The 22,257-nt window shown below is 41.7% G+C and overlaps 1 protein-coding gene across 1 annotated transcript; it reads left to right on the top strand.

The window, feature by feature from the left end:
* The first annotated feature begins 641 nt into the window (after positions 1-641).
* On the top strand, positions 642-18,778 carry dnajb6b (DnaJ heat shock protein family (Hsp40) member B6b). The gene is made up of 8 exons (XM_071899305.2): positions 642-771; positions 10,015-10,137; positions 12,175-12,284; positions 13,389-13,448; positions 13,888-14,004; positions 17,233-17,373; positions 17,495-17,663; positions 17,763-18,778. The coding sequence occupies exons 2-8, from the start codon at positions 10,073-10,075 to the stop codon at positions 17,866-17,868; spliced, it is 768 nt and encodes a 255-aa protein (XP_071755406.2). The 5' UTR covers positions 642-771; positions 10,015-10,072; the 3' UTR covers positions 17,869-18,778.
* Positions 18,779-22,257: the final 3,479 nt, after the last annotated feature.

The raw sequence follows: 22,257 nt of genomic DNA, 5'->3' as shown, positions 1-22,257 counted from the left end.
ACTGTTTTAAATAGTGAGGGTAATTGAAATGTATACATTTAAAAATAAACTGCAGCCAATGTTGCTGTCTTCTTATGATGGGAGAGGGCAAATTAAGAGTTTCATACATTGTACAATGATGAGTTATGAAAGGACAGCCAAGATACCTTTGCTGCAGTGGCAGAGTAAAGAGGAGAAAATGCACATCATAAAATATCCAAACATTATATTGTACATTGTATAGCAATATAAATAAACTCTAGGTTAAATACTATTTGCATGGTACTATCTCTTCAACTACAAGAGGACAACTTCCATCTTCCAAGTAAGCACAAAAGTGCGTGGCAACTAAAAATTAGAACATACAACAAAAAAATAATTTACATGAACAAATATCTAACAATAACAGAATAATAAAATACATTACTTTTTACCATCAAATATTGAGTGGTTTCTTTGCTCGCCTATTTTTTCCATTAAGACACGCCCCCTGAACGTCGCATCTCATCTTGGGTATCAAACAATGTCGAGTTTACCAGCGGAATTACCACTTTGTAGGGTCGTTCATGTGCCTTTTTATCTTGTAATTGTGACATTTCCGACAGCACTTGAACGCGGCATCAGCTGAAGTGGGCAAGCCAACAACAGACGCTCCACCACCGATCACCACCAGCGGCAGCAGTTTCCGGACTCACAGGCGCACATAAAGGGGGATAGCAAAAAAAAAAAAAAAAAAAAAAGCCCTTGCAAAAGAAAGACCAGAGGAGTCACACGGACGTCTCCTTTGCAGAGGTAAGCACTATTTGAATTAGGGGGGGAAGTAGGTGCTATTCGTGTTGATATGGCTTAATTTTGCCGTAAGTCCGAGAACGTTAAACCGTCTTTGCCGCGTCCTGTCGCATAGCCAACATACATACATGTGGGGATGCTGTAGTGTTTCAATGTCGCAACCTGGATGTCCCCCAAGTTATCGCCGTAGTCGGCATAATGGTTGCATGTTTGACACAGTCGGTGCGGCAAATACGTCCATATGTGTGTCTTACATTCAATAAATCAATCATAGATGAGCGGTTTTCAGTTTGTCTGTTTTGAGAGAAAACGTTGACGCGGCAGGCTGAACTGCCCCAGCTAGCCTACCCGAACTTATTCGTACAACTGCCTGCTTTGGCTCGGCTGTATCCTAACCCACATCAGCTAGCTACACGACAACTTTTAAGCAAAGGGAATTCACGATATGTCTAAATGAAACATATGTATAGGGGTTGCGGCCATTATGGAAACATTTCCCCAAACTGATGAATTAGGTTAACATTAGTAATTCTTCTTGTAGGCTTCAGTCACTTATACTAAGCTGCCAATCCACTGGCAGTGTTAAAACTAGAGATGTAGCCTACTCACTGCCAACAGGCTCTTTATAAATATCCAGAAATACCTCATTTTCAGATGCTAATCTTTCTGGAAGTCTCTTCAAATTAATCTGATCGACCTGCTGTGTTTCATACATAACACTTGTGATGTCTTATTGGCCTGTTGTTGTTAGCAGTGCTTTGCTATTGTGTTTTTTTTTCTTTCTGTATGATCCACTTTTACATGACTTGCACGTGAAGCAAACGTCTCCTGCAGTCTGTATGGTATTTACTGTAGGCCAGGGTTTGTTTACACTGAGGGCTGGCAGTGTTTTAGTTTGATAACTAGAGACACTTTAAAGTTAAGTTTAAGTTTAACAGTTTATTTGCACTATACAATGAAACATAGGAAAATGACAAAATAACAAGTGAATCACATTGTGTAGGTGAGATTAAAAAAAACCCTTAAGGATCATTGGATTATTGCTTATTGGATTATATATGTCTTTTGTTGTAGGTATGTACCTCAGAGTTTGACTGGAATAATACTTTGCAAGGTGCTGGGAGGGACTCAGGCTGATTTATATATTTATAGATACAGATACACATTTGATAAACATTTATGTTAAAGATGGAAAGGATATTTAGTTTAATGGAAAAGAGGGGCTGACTTCTCAGTCCGACTACTGGGGGGCCAGTCTAACAAAACCTTTGTAAAATAAGGATCTTGGTGAGGCAAGTAGGACATATGGCAGCCCAAGCAATATTACAGCATGTGAGACAAACTGTAATAGAGTGTTTACAAACAAGTCTGATGAACCAAGGCACTGATTTTGCTGATGATACCAAGATATTTAATTATTTTATTGCAGATTAGGTGAATGTAGTTCTTCCAATTCAAGGTTTCATCAATCAGGACTCCAAGGAAACTTGTTGATAAAACCTGATCAGACCTGATTGGATTATTTCCAATTCAAACACAAGCATTATTATACAATATCTTTTCTTTTTGATGTGAAAATATTCAAGTTGGATTCCTTAAAACTGAGAGATAATTTGTTTCATTGGAACCATTTGGATATTTTTTTTCTAAACCAGTTTGCTTCAGAGTTTTGCAGCTCCATGGAAGATAATTAGACTGAATTTTCCAGTAAATCAATGATTCATTTGCAATCTGTCATAGATAAGAAAACCATTCATTGTTGTTATCTTTTCTCATGAGATTATCGGCATCAAAGGCCATTTTGGTTTTGCTTTTAATTTATGAAGATCGGCCTAAACACCACTCCCTCATATGTGGACTACAGTGTGGGAGATAGAGCTTTTCTCCAGCCATGTGGTGGCTGATGTCTGCCAGCAAAGTTGGTGGCAAACTATGTAACATTAACCACCACACAGATGTAACTGTCTGTTGTGCTATAATCACACCTCTGAGGGAAGTAAAAATGAATCAAACAAAGGATTTAAAACATGATATCTTTGTTAATTGAAAGCTGGTTGTAAATAGAGCAGCATGACTATGTTAAGAGTAGTTTTCATCTGAACCAGGACAGGAATGGTGGCCTGCTGGCTCGCTATGACACAGCCTGGTAACACTAATCGAGCGGTTTCACACACGTTGATCTATTGTTTTACACTGAGAGGCAAACCACAACTTCAGTTTCTGTGAACTTTGTTTCATTTACAAACTATACAGACCTCAGAAGTGTGATGAGGTGTCATGTTCAGCGCACCAACCCCATAGACCAAAGATTAGACATAGGCCTGTTAAATTAGTTTGTTTCTGGGAATCATTTCAGGCTTATTATTGGGTTGTGTTTAGCTGTCATCCGTGTCTTTGTTCTGTCAGCTTTGGTTTCTGTTAGGTGCTGAGATTAGATTGTTTTGAACAGTACTTTTGCTAATGGCAGGTTTGTAGTGGTGTTTTAGAGCTCTTGGGCACTGACAGACCTACTGCAGCTCACTTTAGTGTTTTCAGTCACAGCTATGTACTCAGCGCACAATTTGTTCCAGTATGAGGCTGGCTTCATAAAATGATAGTTAGGCTAACAGTTTGAAAAATGAAGGAGAAATCGGCCCTAAAATAGAAGGGATCTTATTTCTATAATCTTGGACAGTCAATATTTGCTGTGAGGAGCGACTCTCTCCCAGAGACAGAAAACGGAGATAAAAAAGTCTAATCATTGATTTTCATCAAGAGATAAAACCTAGAACTGCTCAATTGACCCAATTAACCCTGTAATTAACTGGAGAATTGCTGTGTAGACTCAAAACGTTTGAGCTTTTACAATTCCAATTTAACTTTATGAGCCCATATCCTGATATTCTCTGGATACTGGGGAATGCAGAATAAAAGAATAATATAAAAAGGATACAGTAGAAAAGTAGAGTAAAGCTTTTTTATCCTTGAGGGCAATTTGTTTTGCAGCTAGCATAGTTCAGCAAAGGACAACACTGAGAAAGGATAACGGTACATAAAAAACATCTAAAAATATAGCCGCAAGTGGCGATTGCGGGCTCCAAGCACAATTTGATAAGACAGGCAAATAGACAAAACATTACAGAAGGTAGAAAGACACACACAAAAACTGACATGCTGTTAGGATCGAACAACATGCAGTCTAACACCGGCTTTTGTGTTGGCCCGTGACTTCTGTCAAGTTGATCTTTTCATTGCAACCACATTGCTAGAGTTGTTTACAATGGCCAAACTTTCTATTATTTGTCCTTGATGACTAATGACTTTGGAAAGGACAAGTCTGGATTTTAACCCATATCCTTCCACATGAAAGGCTGATGCTTCACCTACTGAGCCAAACGCCTGTTATAGATTCAGTGAGGAGAAACTAACTAAAGGGAGAAGTAGTGTCTGCAGCCTATGATTGACAAACTGACAGTGCTAATCACTTTATAGAACATTGCAGTGCTTTCCATTAACGAATAAAACAATAGTAAGTCACATGGGCCAGAAAACTGCTGCTGCACTGCTCTTTATTGGCCACACCCCAATCAGTGATGACATTCAGGTATTTTGCCACCTGCTTTGAGTTTTCTGCACTGTGTGATTTAGTGTTGATGTACTTTTTATGAAACTTTAAAATGGTCACAGTCCATCCGGGCTTGAACTCACAACCTTGCAGTCCAAAGACCTGAGCTTTACCACTCTGCCAACTTCCACTTGTGTGTGTTACACTGGGGAAACAAAACAAAGGGACAAATGATAGGTCACAGGTGCTAGTCCAAACCATATTGAAAGCCTCAGAAAGAATATTATAACTGTACTAGCACGCCACATTAATCAATTTACACGTCTTTACAGACATCATCTTGACAGTCCAGACATCGTTTGTATTTAGTTTGATGAAGATTGATCAAACTATCTTGAACATATCACATTGTCAATTTATAAAACTATTTGCAGCTGCACATTTCCATCTACCGTATGCTCAGTTTTCAAGATATTATAATTTTTGGGCTGTGTACTAATTAAGGTATGGCGATTTAAAAAATCATGTTGTTTTTTTTCCTGTAACGTACGGTTTAGGAGGACAACACTGTGGGATCACAGTCAGTTTTTGCTATAAACAGAGGGGGGCGACGGCAGAATCGGGGGTAGGTACCAGTGTACGAAAGATTTATCTCACTTCAGCCGACATGTCCTGAAAATTTCAGCTCTCTAGGACATACGGCTGATTTTTAATGAATTTTTGAAGTTGTGACTTTAATACCAATGAAGAGGAATGGAATGAAAGGAACAAAAAGGTTCAGCAATCAACAGACTGCTATATACAGCATTAACTGAAACAGGCATCATTGACACACACCTGGAGTCAAAGGCCAGTATTTGTTTTTTGACACCAGTAAGATAGACCTGGTGCTTTTGTTTTGAGTTGTTCATGTTCACAAATTTAGTCTGAATAGGGAAATGGTGTTTTAGGATGGATTCACTCTTGAAAGCGCCATGATTTGACCATATCATCTGAGAATATTCATACTCTGGATCATCGAAGGATAGAATTTAAAGGTGGAAAATAAACTCACAACTTTTAGATACTGACAAGCAATACCAGAACACATTCACAGTTTAACAATCAATTGGAAAATGAAAAATTCCCTTCATCCATCGCAATGAGCATGAACCAAGTCATTAGTTGGGCAAAAATGGCACAAAATCCTAATTTAGGACCCTCAGTACAATAACATTAAACATTGGTTTGATAAGGTTGTTATTCTGTTGTACTTGGTCATAACTGATTGAAATACATTTTTCAGGTCCATATCATGTACATACTATTTTCAAGTCCATTAAAATATGACAATACAGCCTTAAATGATACCCAGCCCTAACTGACAGTGTGAAACTGTGTTTTTCTCCCCAACACTCGATCTGTAATTGACTTGCCAGTCTAGAAGAACATTATTAAATGTGTGAAACCGGAATTGCTCACCTAGGCCCAACTTGTACTATTTACTCAATTATCATTTGCCTCTCAAATCAGCTCAGTCCGATTTGTATGTACTGTAGTTCTACCACATGCAATGTAACACCTTGTCTTTCCTGCTCAGCTGTTCTAATGAAAATGCTTCTGTTTCTTGTGATCCCCACTTCTAAGAGCTTGACTGTTAGTCTCCTTTATCTACTCTTACACAGTATCGATGGCTCCTCCAAGGGACATTTCATTTGGCACACCAGTACAGCACAGCTGTAAAAGGCTGAACAGATGTTGTTGTAGTCTCACACTGCTCAGCTTGTCTGGAATGGTTAGATCCAACATCATGTAGGTTCCTGCCGAGGCAATGCTTCTGGAAAAAAGATGCACTGGGATCAGACCCTCGCTGTTGACATCTGTTCACCACTGAACACTACCTTAACTCACTACCTAAGTCTCTCCTTGGCAACCTGCTAGTTAAATCATTGAATAATCCTTCATTCATTCATCCATCCATCCATTTTGTAGCTGCTTGTATGGGTCAGGGTCACGGTGCCAACAGCTCGACACAAAGGTCCTGACCCTATCACGAAAAACTAGGCTGGTCACCCTGTGGAGAAACCTAAGTTCGTCCACTTTTATCTGCGATCTCATTCTTTCGGTCGGTCACTACCCAGAGCTTGTGGCCATGACTGAGCGTCGGAACGAAGAGCGGCCGATAAATCGAGAGCTTTGCTTTGTGGGTCTGCTCTCTTCACCGCACGGTCTGATACAGCTCCCTCATTACTGCAGCTGATACCGAGATCCTTCCTACCCGCACTCATGAATAGTGCTGAAACGATGAGTCGATTAACAGAAAATGTATCAAGTATAATTTGATAATCATTGTTTTAGTCATTTAAGTAGTAAAAATACCAAACATTTGCTGGTTACAGCTTCACAAATGATAAGATGATCTTGCTTTTCTCATCATTCATCAATGAATACTTTGGGGGGTTTTTGGCTGCTAGTCTGACCAAGTCAGCAATTTTATGGCATAACTCTGGTGACTAACCCTAACCTCTTCCGCTGAATAATCTCTATGATGATCAATTATTTCCAAGGGCTTTTTAACCACAATGAGAGCTTTGTGCCTTGCTGCTCCAGCATGCCTAGATATTGGGAATTTCTTGCTAAAAGTAGACATGACCTGGCAAATTACTGAATGGTCACATAGTTGTGGGAACAGATATCCCCACTGTAGATTTTCTGTAAATGCGCTAACCAAGTAATGGGATTATTTTGTCATGGATTGCTCCATAACACGAGTCCAATCTCATGATTATGTTAAAATAAAGACTACGCTGTTCCATCTGTTTTATATTTGATTATACTGTAATTATCAATGATTTAGACAGTTAGTTGTGTTGTTTATTTTCTGTTGTTTTCTGCCAGCGCTCGTGCCAGGAAAATGGAAAACGACAGTGTGACATGAATAATTGAGTGCTGCTTTTTATTAAGTGTTTAAGGTTACAACCGTGGCCTCTGGTGCACTGTGGCATTGTGGGATTGATTGACCCACATTTGTTGCTCACTCTGAGGCACGTTTTGCACGGAGCAGATTAGGAGCCCAGCAGTTCTGGGTCAGCTATGTGATGCTTGTGTGTGTTCCCATGCATGAAAACACACACACACACACACACACACACACACACACACACACACACACACATACTGCACAGAACCACCAGTAAACACAACTCAAGCAGACACTAGCATCCATTAAATCCCAACTGCTGCGGGGGGACTGGTGACGGGTGAGTGGGTCAGTAATGGCTGAGTATACGGAGGGGGATAAAGGAACATACATTTAATAATATGACGAGTCAGGACATTGAGATGGTTTTAAGAGGAAACCAAAGGAAAAGGAAAGAAATTCTGGGTCACATCTCTTCTTATCTATATTAGGACAGGGAGAGCGAAGAAATGACAACATGAGGGAGGGTTGGAGAGATGTAAAATCAGCAAATGAGAAAACAAACACAGAAATAGGGAGAGTGGGGAATGAAGTGTCAGAGGGAGATTCAGCCTTACAGCCTGACTCTGGCCTCTGACAGAGATGCCAAAGCAGGCTGCCCAGGGGTTTACTGCCTGTGCCAAGGGCCAACCAGGAGTCATTCACTGGCGCTGGTGCTGGCTCCCCCCCCTCCCCCCCCCACCCCCCCCCATGCTCATAACACACAAACACACACTAACTGCAAAGGCCACAGGTTATAAATAGCAAACAAACAGGACACAACTGGACACGCAGTGGACGCACTGCCGACTGGGTTGTTTATCCTTTTTAGTACGATCGGTAAGATATCCCAAATCCCTCGATAATGAATGATGCGCTCTGGGTTTGGAAGGCATTTTTCTTGGTTGTTTTAGATGGCTAGCTGCCTACTGATGTATCATATCTTTCTGCCTGTCTCGGAGTGACAAATAACTGTTGTGTTGTTTTGTTACTTGGTAAGGTCGACTTGCAGAGTGGAATCATCATGTTCTACTTAAGTTAACCTACTTTGGGGTTGATTTATCAACTTTGGCCGGTGTTAGCGGCCATAAGCTATATTTAAGACCATGGAGATTCTTGTGTAAGTTGTTTTTAAGGTCTTTAAAAAGGCCACGGTAAACACTGGTAAACACTGGTAAACACTGGTAAACACTGTGCTTGGGGGGGGGGGGGGGGTTATCTTTAAACATCTCTTTATCATTCTCGTTCCCTCACTTGTTCTGTTTCTGTTAGGGGTGGAAATCTTTTCCAACAAAGTATGATTGTTTTTATATGGAAGTGGAAGCATTTTTATATTTTTAGTACAAACTACAATATAATTTTATATGAAATTCCCTACAGAGAGGTTAAGTCTGTCATTGAGATTTCAACGCAACCCCACAGGATGTCATACATTTTCTCCTGATTTGAGTGAAGAAAGAATTTGCATGCTAGAATTTGCAGAGATTAATTGTTCAACTGCTTTCATCTGAGAGAAGAAGCAGAGCTCCCACTCAGCCCCTATTTCTGGGGACCACAAATGTCATTGTGAAGTGTGGCAGGAACAGAGCTTGAACACCAGAGTCTGCTCTCAATATATTGATGTTAAAGGACAAGTTGCAACATACTGTACGGCCTACTACTGCAGTTATCTTCCGTTAGAAACATCTACATTTTATTTTGAGCAAATTACACACAAACCGAAAGTATTGTTAACATCCAGAGCTAAAATGTGTGTTTTTGTAATGATTATATGTTTGAGGAAAAGACAACTTTATTTCAGGTCTGTACCAGATCGGTCGCTATGTGACACCTGTAACAGCATAATAACTTCAGGCAGTGTTCACATGTGACATTTGGCAATTCAAGGACAAGTATGCATTGAAACAACCTAGGTTGTGTTGTTTTACGGGCGTGTCTCGAAACTTTTGAAGCAGTTGTGTTGTTGTGGGCGTGTCTCGAAACCTTTAAAGCAGTCTCTAGTAGAGTTGCTCAATGTCCAACATTTACACATTGTGTAGCCTAAATGAGACTACACTGCAAAAGTGAAATGTTATTTTCAAAATATTATATTGATGAAGAAAAGAACTCAACATCGGCACATGAAAAAGTCACATTGGCACTGACAGCCCACAGACTCACAGAAATGGCCCCACAGAGATCCTTTTAACTTTATTTTCAAGACTGCCCCACACACTGTTAGCCCCTCAATATCAGTGCAGTTCTCCTCTAAATCCTTGATACTACTCTAACTTCTCTTGTACTATATGAATTTTATTGGGGATTACATTCAGAGGGACGACCTGCATGTCTTTTAATGCTTTTTCATCAGACTTGTTCCGTCTTGTTTTTGAGTAGGCTAAGCTTCATAACTGAAGCATTAGGTCATGTTAAAAAAAACTGCTTCATGGACTATATTATATATAATATACTGTATCTCCAAAATTCAAATGCAAAACATGAGTCACATTTCCACTCTTATAGCCTCGGGCTAGCCACCCAGTCATTATGTAATTTTGCTGGGCTAGTGTTAGCTTAGCTGTTCTCCTCCCCTTGACTCTATTTCAGGGCAGTTGATTATATTATTTGGTATTGCCACCCTGTGAAAGGCCATCGCCCCCTCCCCTTTACAAGTTTCCCCCTCTGGCCTGGAGAGGAGGATTCTCACCCGTCACACATGGCCACCCTCAGCCACAGTTTGTTGGGCTTTATCTCTCCGGCTAACATGCCTTAACTCTCTCCACAGAGATCACGCAGAGGACCTTCACGCAAGACAAAACCCACAAACGCACACAGACAGAGCCATGGTGGAGTACTACCATATTTTAGGAGTCCAGAGAAATGCATCGCAAGAGGACATCAAAAAAGCGTAAGTGCCCCTGAGTGTGTCCTGCACTATTTTTACCCCGCTGTTGTCATTAGAAACGTGGGCCACTCAGAAGGATGTAATAGGTTAATTATAACCCCCTCTAGCCGTGTAAATGGACAGAGAGAGAGAGAGAGAAGAGAGAGACTGCAGTGCAGAAAGTTTCCACTCTTCTTCCTGTAACCTTGCTGCTGTCAAATACCTTCCCCTACACTCACTCACTAACTGCACTCGCCCACTGAACAGGCCTGCTCCAGTTACTCACACCTCCTCCCTGGTTTCTCCCCGACAAGCTGTGTTTCTGACAAGTGACAAGCATCATGTGAATTGCATTGTTTTCTCAGAGCTTGTCTGTTCAAAAGTTAGGGACAGAAACACACAAGTTGCTGTTTTAAAATGAAGGTTATGGTCTGGTGGTCTTTTGCTCCGGAGGTTGTGGAATGTGAAGTATGCTATTTTGGGGTTTGGCTGAGCTTCATTCAAAGGTGAAGTTGATGCTTCCCACCTCTAGTACTCTTTTTCACTTCAGTTTTTTTTTTTTTTTTTTACCCCAAACTCCATCTTGTTAGCACTTTTGTTCATATCCAATGTCTCATGGGCTTCTATGCAGACTCATCATTTTGCACTGACATTCAACAAGCATCCAGGGAGAAATCCATCATAGAAGAGGCAGACATACCAACTTCTCCACTGACAGTAGCCTCAATAGACCAGAATGCAGTGCAACCAGCCGTGATCGTACACACGCCCCAAGGTTCACAAACTACTTGGCTAGCTCGCTATATTTATGTGCCCATACGGCCATCTTTGATTGAAAGCAACAAGTTCAGGCACATTCTCTGGGGCTTGTCAAAAGTCATTCTAAGAAACGTAGGAAATCACTAGGCCTAACTGAAGTAAAAGTAGACGAGGCAGGAATGCATCGAACATCACAGATTGTATCTAACAGTGTTAGAGTATTCAAGGGGGGAATTCACAGAGGATCCAAAGTAGAAAGATGGCAAATGCTGAGAGCTTGCCATCTTTATGCACTCAGTCTATTGATAACAATTGTTGAAGTAGTACGCTGCCAAAGCTCAATGTTATCTTGATTGGCATCCATTAATCTGCGATCTCTTTAGCCCGTGACCCCCCTGATCTCTGATGGATGTTTCATTTTGATGAAGTGTGACAGCTAGGCTCGTCGGCCCTAAATTGCAGCCAGGAGAGCAATAGTTACTACTTATCTCAGAACTCAGCAACAGAACTGAACATACAATATTCAGAGAGCGTTGGCAACGATGGCAATGATAGTAGATGTTGTTGCTTCTACTATTTACTACAGGCTTCTGACTACAAAGGCTGTTATTTTCCAGAGATTATCAGCCACGCCACACCGTTAGCCGTACTCTGGCCTGTTGACCATTTGACCATTGACACAGCCAGATAATGTCATAGATTCCAACAAAGACTTCGACTACAAAGACTATTCACCATGGATCCATAAGGGAGTCAATCCCTGGATTGTGTGCAGCCTTTTGGCTGACTTTCAGTCCCTAGACTCATCCACAGCATCTGTGTGTCCGCTGCTGCTGCTGCTGCTGTTTGCTCAGGAGCAAACAGCTGATGCAGCGCAAGCCGCTGTGCTGGCCTACGCTGCACGTCAATGGAGTTCAGGCTGTCTTTGTTATTTCTGCTTGGGAGGGGAGAAGGATATTGTGTGTGTGTGTGTGTGTGTGTGAAGGGGGGGGGGTATCTGTGTGTATGTGGGGGTCTGTGTGTTTGGTGTAGTCATGGTTGCCACCCTAAAAAAAGACTTGCATGTGGCTAAATGTTTCTGATGGGGGGATGTCTGTTATACATACATACATACACACTAAGTAGTTTTCCACTTCCCAGCTCTCTGGATTAAGAACTGATAGTCTATCTTAATAAATAAGACATTTGTCATAGGCATAACTATATGGCATATTCCAGGCATATCTAGCCTATCAGTGTGTGTTTGTTTCTCTGTATTACTGTCTATGTGTGTATTTTATGTGTGTATTATCTGTGTCTCAGTTACAGAAAACTGGCACTGAAGTGGCATCCAGACAAGAACCCCGACAACAAGGACGAAGCAGAGAAAAGGTTCAAAGAGCTGTCAGAGGCATATGAGGTGCTCTCAGACGGTAAGAGAGCTTTTTTTTGAGAGCGAGAGAGAGAAAGAGAGAGATTATGAGAGATTATGTACTGAATTTATGTGTGTAATGATGACTGATGTTTCTCTTTAGTGCGGTCTAAAAATGTGCCTTTTACTTCAACACCTCAAAATAGGCAGTTACCTTTTGTCCACTGTCATCTCTGTTTAGAAAAAATAAGATTGCACTTAAATTCTGTTTACATGGGAATTTATTGTGCATCAGGCATCCAGAACAACAGGTCAGACATATGTCTCCTCCTATGCTTCCTGAGTGGGTGTAATTACCAGAATAATGCTCAAGATATGGGCGCAGAGCCGGAAAAGCCGAAGAATGCTCCGGAATTTCTGTGAAGGTTCGAGGGCACAACAGAGTCTTAATTTATTTGTTGCAGTTATGTACCACTCTCCCAGCAGCAGTAGAAAGAAACAAGGCATTAATTGTTTGCCTTCAAAGCGTACAATGTCAGGATTGTTTGCGCTGGGGGGGGCGTGTGGGGAAACTGAACATTGGCTGCATTTATAGGTCTTCTTGTACAAAAACTCTTGTGTAGTGGGTTTGGTTGTCATCTCTGTTGCCTGATGTCTTAGACTGTTATCGATTTGGCCCGTGATGAAATGTGAATGTGCTCAGACGCCGACTATGCCCTCTCACTGTTTAACAGCAGCTTTCTCTCAGCTTTCAAATGTTCACGGCATTCAATCCCGCAGACGGAATTAGAAAAGACATCAGCTGAAGTGATGCATGCAACACATTCAAACTAATTAATTAACTGAGCAAATTAAACGAACATATATCTGTTAGATGTTGTATAGAAACCTGGAAAATGATAATGAGCGAGCATTGTTGTAATTATGTGATACCATGCCTTTGATTGCTGTTAGCTGTCACAGTGTACAAATTGTCAACATGAAAATGGAAAGGGGGGGAATTAGATTGATGTAAACAAATAGTCATGCAGTGTGGAAGCTCCTCACACCCTAACACCACAGAGACTTGGAATAAAAAACAGAACAGGATCTTTTTCTTTCTGGTGGCTTGTTTTATCTGTCTGTCTCTCAATCTTACCTAAAAGCTTTCCTCTTTTCACCCCAGAAAGCAAGAGGGATACTTATGATCGATACGGCAAAGAAGGCCTTTCAGGAAGCGGAGGAGGTAAGGGGACGACCTATCAATTTCCAGGTCTTGAAAGGAATGTAGCTGTAGATCCACTGGCATTTCACATATCGTGATATACAGTATGTTGTTATAATTAATAATCGTCAGCTACAGAGCGTAATGACTTAGTTGACATTTGCATACATCATATATAACACTGAACCAAAATCAAATCCAATCAAGAGATTAAGTGTTAAATTTTGAAATGGAAAATGTGCAGGAATCCTGCAGGTAGACACCTAATTTTCATTGATGAAGGGGAGTATCTGGTCTAAAAACCATTACTTTAGCCACCAGTAGTCTTTCTAGGGCTACACTACCATCATAGAAGGTTTGAATAATTCAGTACAATAAAGTACAAATAGCTTGGCAACCATGCTAGTGTGTTTTTTTGTGACTCGTGTTGATAGCTTTATTTGTAATCTGTAATTTTCAGGAGGAGGCCATTATCACAATGGTGATCACTTTGGTGGCGCCGGCTTCACATTCCGTAATCCTGAGGACGTTTTCAGGGAATTCTTTGGCGGCAGAGATCCATTTGCAGATTTGTTCGGTAAGTCCATCTCGTTTCCGACGCTAGCGGCTACAGCACATTGCCCTCAGACCCACTGATGGGAATTCTCTTCGTCCTAGAGTAGAAAGAGAGAGGGATTGAAGAGAGTCATAGGAGTGAGGAGGAGTACGCAGTGGCTTTTTCCATTACTGCTATTAACAATTCATTATTTTCTCTGGTCAAAAATATACACGCATGACCTGGGAATGCTAAGAGATAGTATTCAGAGAGAGACAGAGGGGAAAAAAGAGCATGTCCTGTAGTCCCCTGCTATTTGGTCAATCAGACCTTAACGTTGGCACTGTCGTTTCCTAATTAGTTTTCTTATTAGCTAGTTTATGCTTCAGAGCCCCGAGGACTCGCTCTGCCTGTGTAGCCCTTTGGAAGATGGAGCTTTTAAACCCAGAAAACCATTTATGCAGGCTGGTGCTAATCCTCACAGCACTGTAATGTGCATCTCCAATACTCTCCGCCCTCCTGCCTTCACCTCAGGAGGTCATCTGCCACTTAATGTCACATGTAGGGTAACACTAACTGTCTCTGCTGGATATTGACCTTAACTTCATTACCTAGGATTCAGACCTCTTGAATTAGCGCAGCGTTTTTGTTTAATGTGACACTTGATTGGATTTGTTTCAGAAGAGGCCAATGTAGAAGGAAAAAAGCTCTGATCTGGTGGTATTTAATCCGATCAGGGAAATAACTGTAGAGAGAAAGCTATTGTACTGCTGGCTGCTGTATTATACTGTTGACCAGTGGCTGCTCATTAGATGTAATGACGGTGTCGTCTTGTCTCTTGGCGCCTAATGGTTGATTGTTTCAGAAGTAGATCTATTAAGTATAGTATTGTAATAGGAGTTTAGCGCCTGGCCCGGTTGTGTGGATAAGGCTGTGCGGGTTCAGCGAATGGCTGATTGGAAGGCATGTGTAGTTCACCCCGTGTAGCTCTAAATATGGAGTTCAGACGCAGACAGAGGACGGATATGAGCGCCTACATCACTCAACTGGAATGCTTTCAAAAATAGCTTCTGTATTAAAACAAAAGCAGATGTAATAACGCCAAGTGTGTTTGTCCGCATGTGTCAGAGCACATGTGAGACGGGGTGCAGTGAGAGTCCTTGGACATGTATGTGTGTCATGGAAACATGTTGGAAAAATTGTGATACAAGGATATCAATGGTTACGCATGATGGTTGAAAAGGGGGCGCTGGATTAGACCTTGCAGAGAAAGTCAGCATGCAGTTATTATCTTTTACTGGATTTGGCATGCTGTAAGAGATTGTTTTTGTAAACTGCCTCCATGGCACTGACATGTATTACTGTGCTTGATAACATAGGAGAAAGAGGTAGAGCACAGCTGTTGCTGTTTACTCTCTTTTAGTAAACAGTGACAGTAACAGAAACCTAGACCATAAAGCTGTCTCTGGAGAAGACGATAGTACCCGCATGTAGTGCCTCCATTACTAGGAAGAGTCATTTTCAAGTTCTATTTTGACCAAGGCCAACCTTTTATTATGTTTGACTGGTATGCAGCTGAATATGTACCATCAAAACATCAATCTTATCAAATTCATTTCAACTCTGTAGCAGTGTTTTTCTCAGATAGATGAATGTAAAGATCCCTTTTGGTGTTCTTGGCGGCCCTTAAGATGTCAGCCTTTGGAAATGGGGTTAGGACACGTGTTAAAGGCCCGTTCTGCGGCTGAACGCTGCACTGCTCCAGCCTCCAGTCCTTCCTGCCCAGAGGCTTGTCTGATAAGTGAGCTGCTGTGTGCAGCAGCTGGTCCTGTGGATCTGTCACTCACCCACCTCAGGGCAGCCAGCAGACTGGGGGGTACGCTGCTGAGACAAATACAGAGTCACACTATGAGGAGGGCTTAGTTGTCCTCCAAGGAGCAGCACACGGTTGGTCTCTCTCTCTCTCTCTCTCTCTCTCTCTCTCTCTCTCTCTCTCTCTCTCTCTCTCTCTCTCTCTCTCTCTCTCTCTCTCTCTCTCCCCCTCTGGGTGACATTCATGTCTCGCTCTGAAGAAAGGTATTCCTCTTATTCTCGAAGGAACATGTCTATTGGAGAGATAAACTTGACACAATGTCTCCCAAGTGGATGTATGAGGGTTTTTCCATTGGGCATTTTCTGTAATTGGACTATTAACCATGTAATTGAATCAAACCATCTATTTACATGCTCTATTCCTATGTATATGTTGCCTATGTATATTGTATCTAAGTAGTGTAAATATGTTTTTCTAGGCTTCAATGCGTTATGGTGTACCCGCACATTTCAGATGTCCATAGATAATGTTTTTGTAACTTATTTTGTGCTATTACTCCCTGTGGCATCTAGTCTATATATATATATACTGTATATATATGGGTGTGGCACACTCTTAATGAGTTTGACCTGACGAAGAGCCTTTGTGCTCAAAACGTCGTCCATTAAAGTTGAGTTGGAGCATAGAAGTGTGCAGGAGATTTTCTTAGCCCAGTACCTACAAAGTGGTGTCCGCATTTCCATTCTAGTTGTCTCATTCTCAAAGGAACATCTCCCACTGTACATGTACACTAGAATTAAAATAGAATTTGACAGTTCAGCTTCAACAGTATCAGCATTTCTCAACCCTTGAATCTCTCTCTCTCTCGGGCAGCGATTTCTGCTGCTACTGACAGGCTTGTAAGAGCTGAGCTGTACGCTATGATGTCTTCCCCTAAGTAAATGGACACTAATGCAGTTACAACAGTGCTCAAGGGCTACTTGTATTTTAAGCTTTCTGTCAGAGGGAACAAGCACAGCGTTCTTGTCCGTCTCTGGTACATACAAGGTTGAGAGAGGATTTGATGGGAGTCTTTTTCAGGCGAACGGTGCCAGCGATCCGGCCTTATCCTGCTGGGGTGACCCAGATTGCCGATGTGCAATTAGTAGCATGTCCACAGGGCCTTAGAGTGAGAATTAGCGGTGGGTATTTTGACAGTATATGGTCAAGATTGTTCCAGAAATTACAGACGGGTGCACTGATGTCCACCTAAGCTCATTTATTTATTTATTTTTCAGTTTATTTAATCTTTTGGGAAATCTAATGAGGCATCCATGTTGAAGCTTTGTGAAGCAGGCTTGAAATAAAACAATGCAATACAAAATGAACTGGAAGTCTGTTAAAATGCTCATCACATCTTCATTCACAAATGATTGAACGGCGTGCTTAGTGTGGTATCAATACGCTTCCCTCCACAGCTGATGACCCCTTTGAAGATTTCTTCGGAGGGAGTCGCAGTCGCCAGCGGGGCGTGAGCCGAAGCAGGACCGGCGGGCCGTTCTACCACGGTTTCGGGGGCTTCCCAGGGTTCGGAGCAGGCTTCTCAGGGTTTGATTCAGGTGCGCACATCCCAACCTGTAACTTCACTGTTGGCGGATACTGGATTCATCTACATCCTATTGTACCCGTAGCACCAAAGCATGGTTTTGTTCTTCAATTGAATGTGTGTTCTTCCTGTAGGTTTTACCTCATTTGGACAGATGGGTGGAGGGGGGTTCACTTCCTTCTCTTCCTCATCCTTTGGCGGCGGCGGCGGAGGAGGAGGAGGAGGAGGAGGAGGGATGGGTAATTTCAGATCTGTGTCAACCTCCACCAAGTTCATCAACGGCAGAAAAATAACCACAAAACGGTACCTAAACATCGAGTTCACCAGCATCGGTAACACCTCTCTTCTAAACTGACTTCATGATCTCTAAATAGCCTTCTCTGTTTTTCATCCGTCTGACAGGATTGTGGAAAACGGCCAGGAGCGGGTCGAAGTGGAGGAGGACGGTCAGTTAAAGTCTCTAACCGTTAATGGTAAGGAGCAGCTCCTAAGACTGGATAACAAGTAATTATCTCGGCACAACGTTTTGAGCAGCGTTCGGTTTTCACACCTGGAAAAAACTAGACTGGCCCAGTGGCTGTGTGTTTGCCTCCGGTGGCTGGTCTCTCCTCTCTCTGTGTCCTCCTGCTGATATTCACATCTCATTCCGAAGAAAGGTATTCTTCTCATTCTAGCTTAGCTGCAAGGGGAGGTGAGAGAGACGTTCACAATAGTTGTATTTATTCCAGTTTACCTTTTTGTTTTTTTGGGGACCATCTTACTGGGATCAGAGTGTTTTTACCTTTTTTTTTGTTGATTATTATTATTATTATTATTATTAAATTGTACCTTTTACTTCTGCCATATGCACTTAAGCTGGGTGTGATTTTTTTTTTTCCCTTGGGTGGACATTGGCTTTCTAGATGTAGCAGGAGTTCAAAAAGCTGTACATCGAACATAAGCATGTCGGGTTTTTTTTGGCTTTTTTCATTTGACCAATTTAACGAGTGAATGATAGAAGCTTAACCCCTTTTGCCCTAATGTCTTTAACTTGAACTACACCTTGCTAACCTGTTAGCTGTGTTCATGGTCACGCCCCATATAAGATGAATGACTTAGAGTATTAATAAATTAATGAGAATAATGTGCATTTTACTTGCTTTTCTATTTGTTTATATATTTGTTTGGAATTACCACAGTGTGTTTCATTAATTTCTGCATGATTGCTGATTCCAGAAGGCTGCTTATGATTTCACTGTAATTGTGTCGGCAACTCAAACCACGATCCTAGACCACGGACCACAACTACACATTGTTATCGGACAGACAGGGGATTTTATGTACTTTGTAAAAAAGAAAAGGATAAAAAAAAATAAATAAAGGATTCAGATTTGGTCAATAAACTTGAGTTTGACGTCGTGGAAGGGCTGTTGCAGTCACATGGTGTCTGTGTGATGATTCTTTTTGGCTTGAGTGGCTTTACTGTCATCCTCACACTTCCTGGATCTACAAGGTGTGTGCTTGCCTGATCACACTTTAAAAACCTGCTTCACAAAACCACAAGAAGGAAACCACAGCGGCTGCTTCTCTATTACACTCACTACCCATCACATCGCTCACCGTGTGCCGTGTTTTAACCTACTAATATCTCAGTTTCAGTCCACTTGACTCACATTAATGGTGTTTTAAATCATAGATACTACACTGGTGATGTATGTGCTCTTCCACAAGATCAATCATGTAACCCTAACCCATGTCAGCAAATGTGTTCCTGTATCCTCAAATCCTGAAGTGGTGGTAGGTATGCTTGCCTCTTTCAGTGGCTTTCACACACACACACACACACACACACACTGTACATGCCAGGTGAGAATGAAATAATACCCGCCTGCAGGATTCATGTTTCTTCATCTCTCCCTGCGCCCCGCCCATCTGGAAATGTTCATGTGCTTGTGAATGTGCTGATGATGCATCTCCTTTGAATACGTCCTCAAACACACCCTAACCTCCCTGTGTATTGACACAGAGACAGTATGGGGACTCAAAACTCAAAACTACAGCAGTTATTGTTCAGTACTGCCTGCTGCAGCTTCAATGCCTTGATATGTACAAGCTGGGCAAATCCAGTTGGCACCAAAATTAATTTCTCATTTGAAAACATGCAAAAAAATGTAGGACCGCTTGTGCTTTTATACTGAACATTAGACATCAGATGATAGCTTCAGACTAATGGTATTAAACTATGCAGATGATTGTGGTTGCCTTAGGGGTCACAGTGTAGTGTGTGTATGTGTGTGTGTGTGTGTGTCTAGCCTATCTTGCACAGCAGTTCTGTGGAATGTGCTCGGGGCTAGTTTATTTACACAAGCCTTGCTGCATATTTTTGGGAGAGACATGTCCGGAGTGGGAAACGCTGTCACTGTTCAGCAAAAAAGAGCAAGGCCTTAGTGGAGTGTACATGTTACAACTTCCCAACATTACCTAGTATTCAGTTACGTTACATTTTAGTCAGTACAGCGCGTATGTATCCTTGGTAACCTTAATGTGACCTTTTGTTGTCATTCGCAGCTGTGGCGGCCATGTTTTTCCTCTAGTATCTTGTCTGTTTATGTTTTGTTTTTTTGTTTTTTTCCACCAGAGTGCTGATTGAAGTGGCTGCGCCTGTGCAGCCTTGTTGCTAGGTGACACTGCAGCCGTGTCCTTACGGCGCTCGCGCTCTCTCGGTGTGTGTGTGTGTGTGTGTGTGTTGAGTAGATGACACGGGAGCCCTGAGCCAAAGTGTCAGGTCTCACTCTCATCATAGGGATTATTACATTACCGATGATGAAAACGAAGTAACGCTTGCAAATGTTTTTTTTTTAGGTTGTATTTATGTGACTACGCTATTACGACATCTCACCACAAATCATATGATCCTCATCTTAATATCCCCACGTCAAGCTGATATATTTAGATATGCCAACACCTTTGTTTTCATATTTATATATATATATTTATCTGGGAGATGTTTGAATCAAAGGTTACTTGATCTAATAATAATGAAAAGGTAATTCTGTTAAGTTGAAGCAGTTGAATAGGTGGGCTATTGCTGGAGCACCTGTATTATTTTTATGGTGCAATAGCTCCCTCTCCTGGCCGAAAAGAGGTGGTGAAAATTTGTGCTAGAATTCAAGGTGAGTGGCCTCAGGAAAGATGTGCAGTTAGAAATATAATATAAGAGTAAAATAAATAGTGAAAGAAAATTAAATTCATTAACATTTAAATTTTGAGATGAAAAAGTACTGAAATGTTGGCTAATTACCAGATATTTGAATTTGAAGGACAAAGCACATCCGCCCAGTGGCCACTAGATGACACTGTTTCTATACAAAAGATAGCATGACATCATTTGGCAGAATGATAATCCCTGTTTAAGAGAAATCACAAATCCAGAGGCAACTGGACAGTGAAGCTTGTCAGATGGATAGCATCAGTGCTGCTAAACAAATGGAGAGATACATGTGATATTTGAAAGCCATTACCACAGGATTTCTCAGATTTTTCTGTGAAACGTTGAATTTTTCCAAATTAATGCCCCTATCAATGTTCATGTGTCACTACTCTTTTTTTTTGTCACTAATAATTTGATGCCTCTGTATTGCTACATTAGGCCTGCTTGCAAAGCCCATGCAAGAAGTTGCTCTCATCAAAATGTGAGAAACCAAAGTCCTGCAGCCTTTGTCATTTCGGTGTTCAGGCACTCCTCCACACCCATCCATTCCAATATGACACACAATACTGTGATTTCCTGTCCCTGGGCTTCCCTGTGTTATAAAAGATGGCTTCCTGTTGGCAGAAAGCAGCATCCGGTTTTAATCCTCCTCCTCCGCCTCGTCCGTGTCTGCTTGACAGCTTAGCGTGAAGCCTCGGCCCGACCCGGGGCCACTGGCTACTTTATGAATGATGGGAGAGATAAGCTGCCAGTTTCTCTCTGGCCGTGTCTGAACAAGGACACAGACACTATCTCTCTGTGCTCAGCAGTGGAGTCACATCAGCACGACACCGGCCGCTGCAGACTTCTTGAACCGGGGGGAGGAGGAAGGGAGGGAAGGTAGCCTGTTGGAAATAATCTGATCCACAGTTGTAGGTGTCATCTACGGTTAGCCTTCTCTTGAACGGTGATTTATTTTCGGCTTCATCAATCGTCCACTAAACCTCCAGCCTACTGCACTAAGTCTGGTTTGTCCATCATTGTATTGAGTCCGCTGCTTTATTGCAATAACAGTTGTTTTTTAACTAATAGTTGAAGACTGGAGGAGTGCAGTAACACATACATTTAGTGTGTGTGTCTGTTTGTATGTGTGCTAATTCAGGTGTCTGTGCCTGTGTACATGCTCCTGTATGGCAGTCCAGACAGTGCGTATCAGACAGCCTTTACAGATGCACACACTATTGTTTAGCCTGCAGACAAATGACAGGCACTCTCAAGACAATAGCAGTAAATGAAAGCATCCAGGAACTTGGATGTTCTATAGCCTGTTCTGGTTTTCAAATTAAGTCCTTGATCCAGGAAATAAAAGGCCTCCTTTATGAGCATTAAAAGATCTCATTATCATCATTCCTCTTTGATATAGTTTTGTTGAAATTAATTAAATGATGATAGATTATGCGACTTGATGGGGGGGGGGGGATCTTATCACCCAGGTAACCAGCCCATAATAGACACAAATATTGATCTGCTAGAGCAGGGATGCTGGAACAAAGCACGCAACCTTGGAGTCACATGCATGTTGGCTTAATCTAGCCCTCTACCTCCCCATTGTAGGACCGATAGGATCACCAGGCATTTTGCAAAGGGGAATACATGTTTGGATTAGTTGTTTTTTTCCAAAGCTGGATAGAGACAGAGTAGTCCAGCCTTGAGAATAAGCCGCCAATT

Source organism: Centroberyx gerrardi, chromosome 22 (assembly GCF_048128805.1).
Source record: "Centroberyx gerrardi isolate f3 chromosome 22, fCenGer3.hap1.cur.20231027, whole genome shotgun sequence".
Lineage (NCBI taxonomy): Eukaryota > Metazoa > Chordata > Actinopteri > Beryciformes > Berycidae > Centroberyx > Centroberyx gerrardi.
This window is presented reverse-complemented; position numbering and strand designations above follow the sequence as displayed.

Bases quoted from the DNA above. Each gene is read 5' to 3' on its own strand.
- dnajb6b (XM_071899305.2), top strand. From the start codon at position 10,073: ATGGTGGAGTACTACCATATTTTAGGAGTCCAGAGAAATGCATCGCAA. The intron at 12,285-13,388 runs GTAAGAGAGCTT...TTTTCACCCCAG, and splicing joins ATATGAGGTGCTCTCAGACG to AAAGCAAGAGGGATACTTAT. The intron at 17,374-17,494 runs GTGCGCACATCC...TTCTTCCTGTAG, and splicing joins CTTCTCAGGGTTTGATTCAG to GTTTTACCTCATTTGGACAG.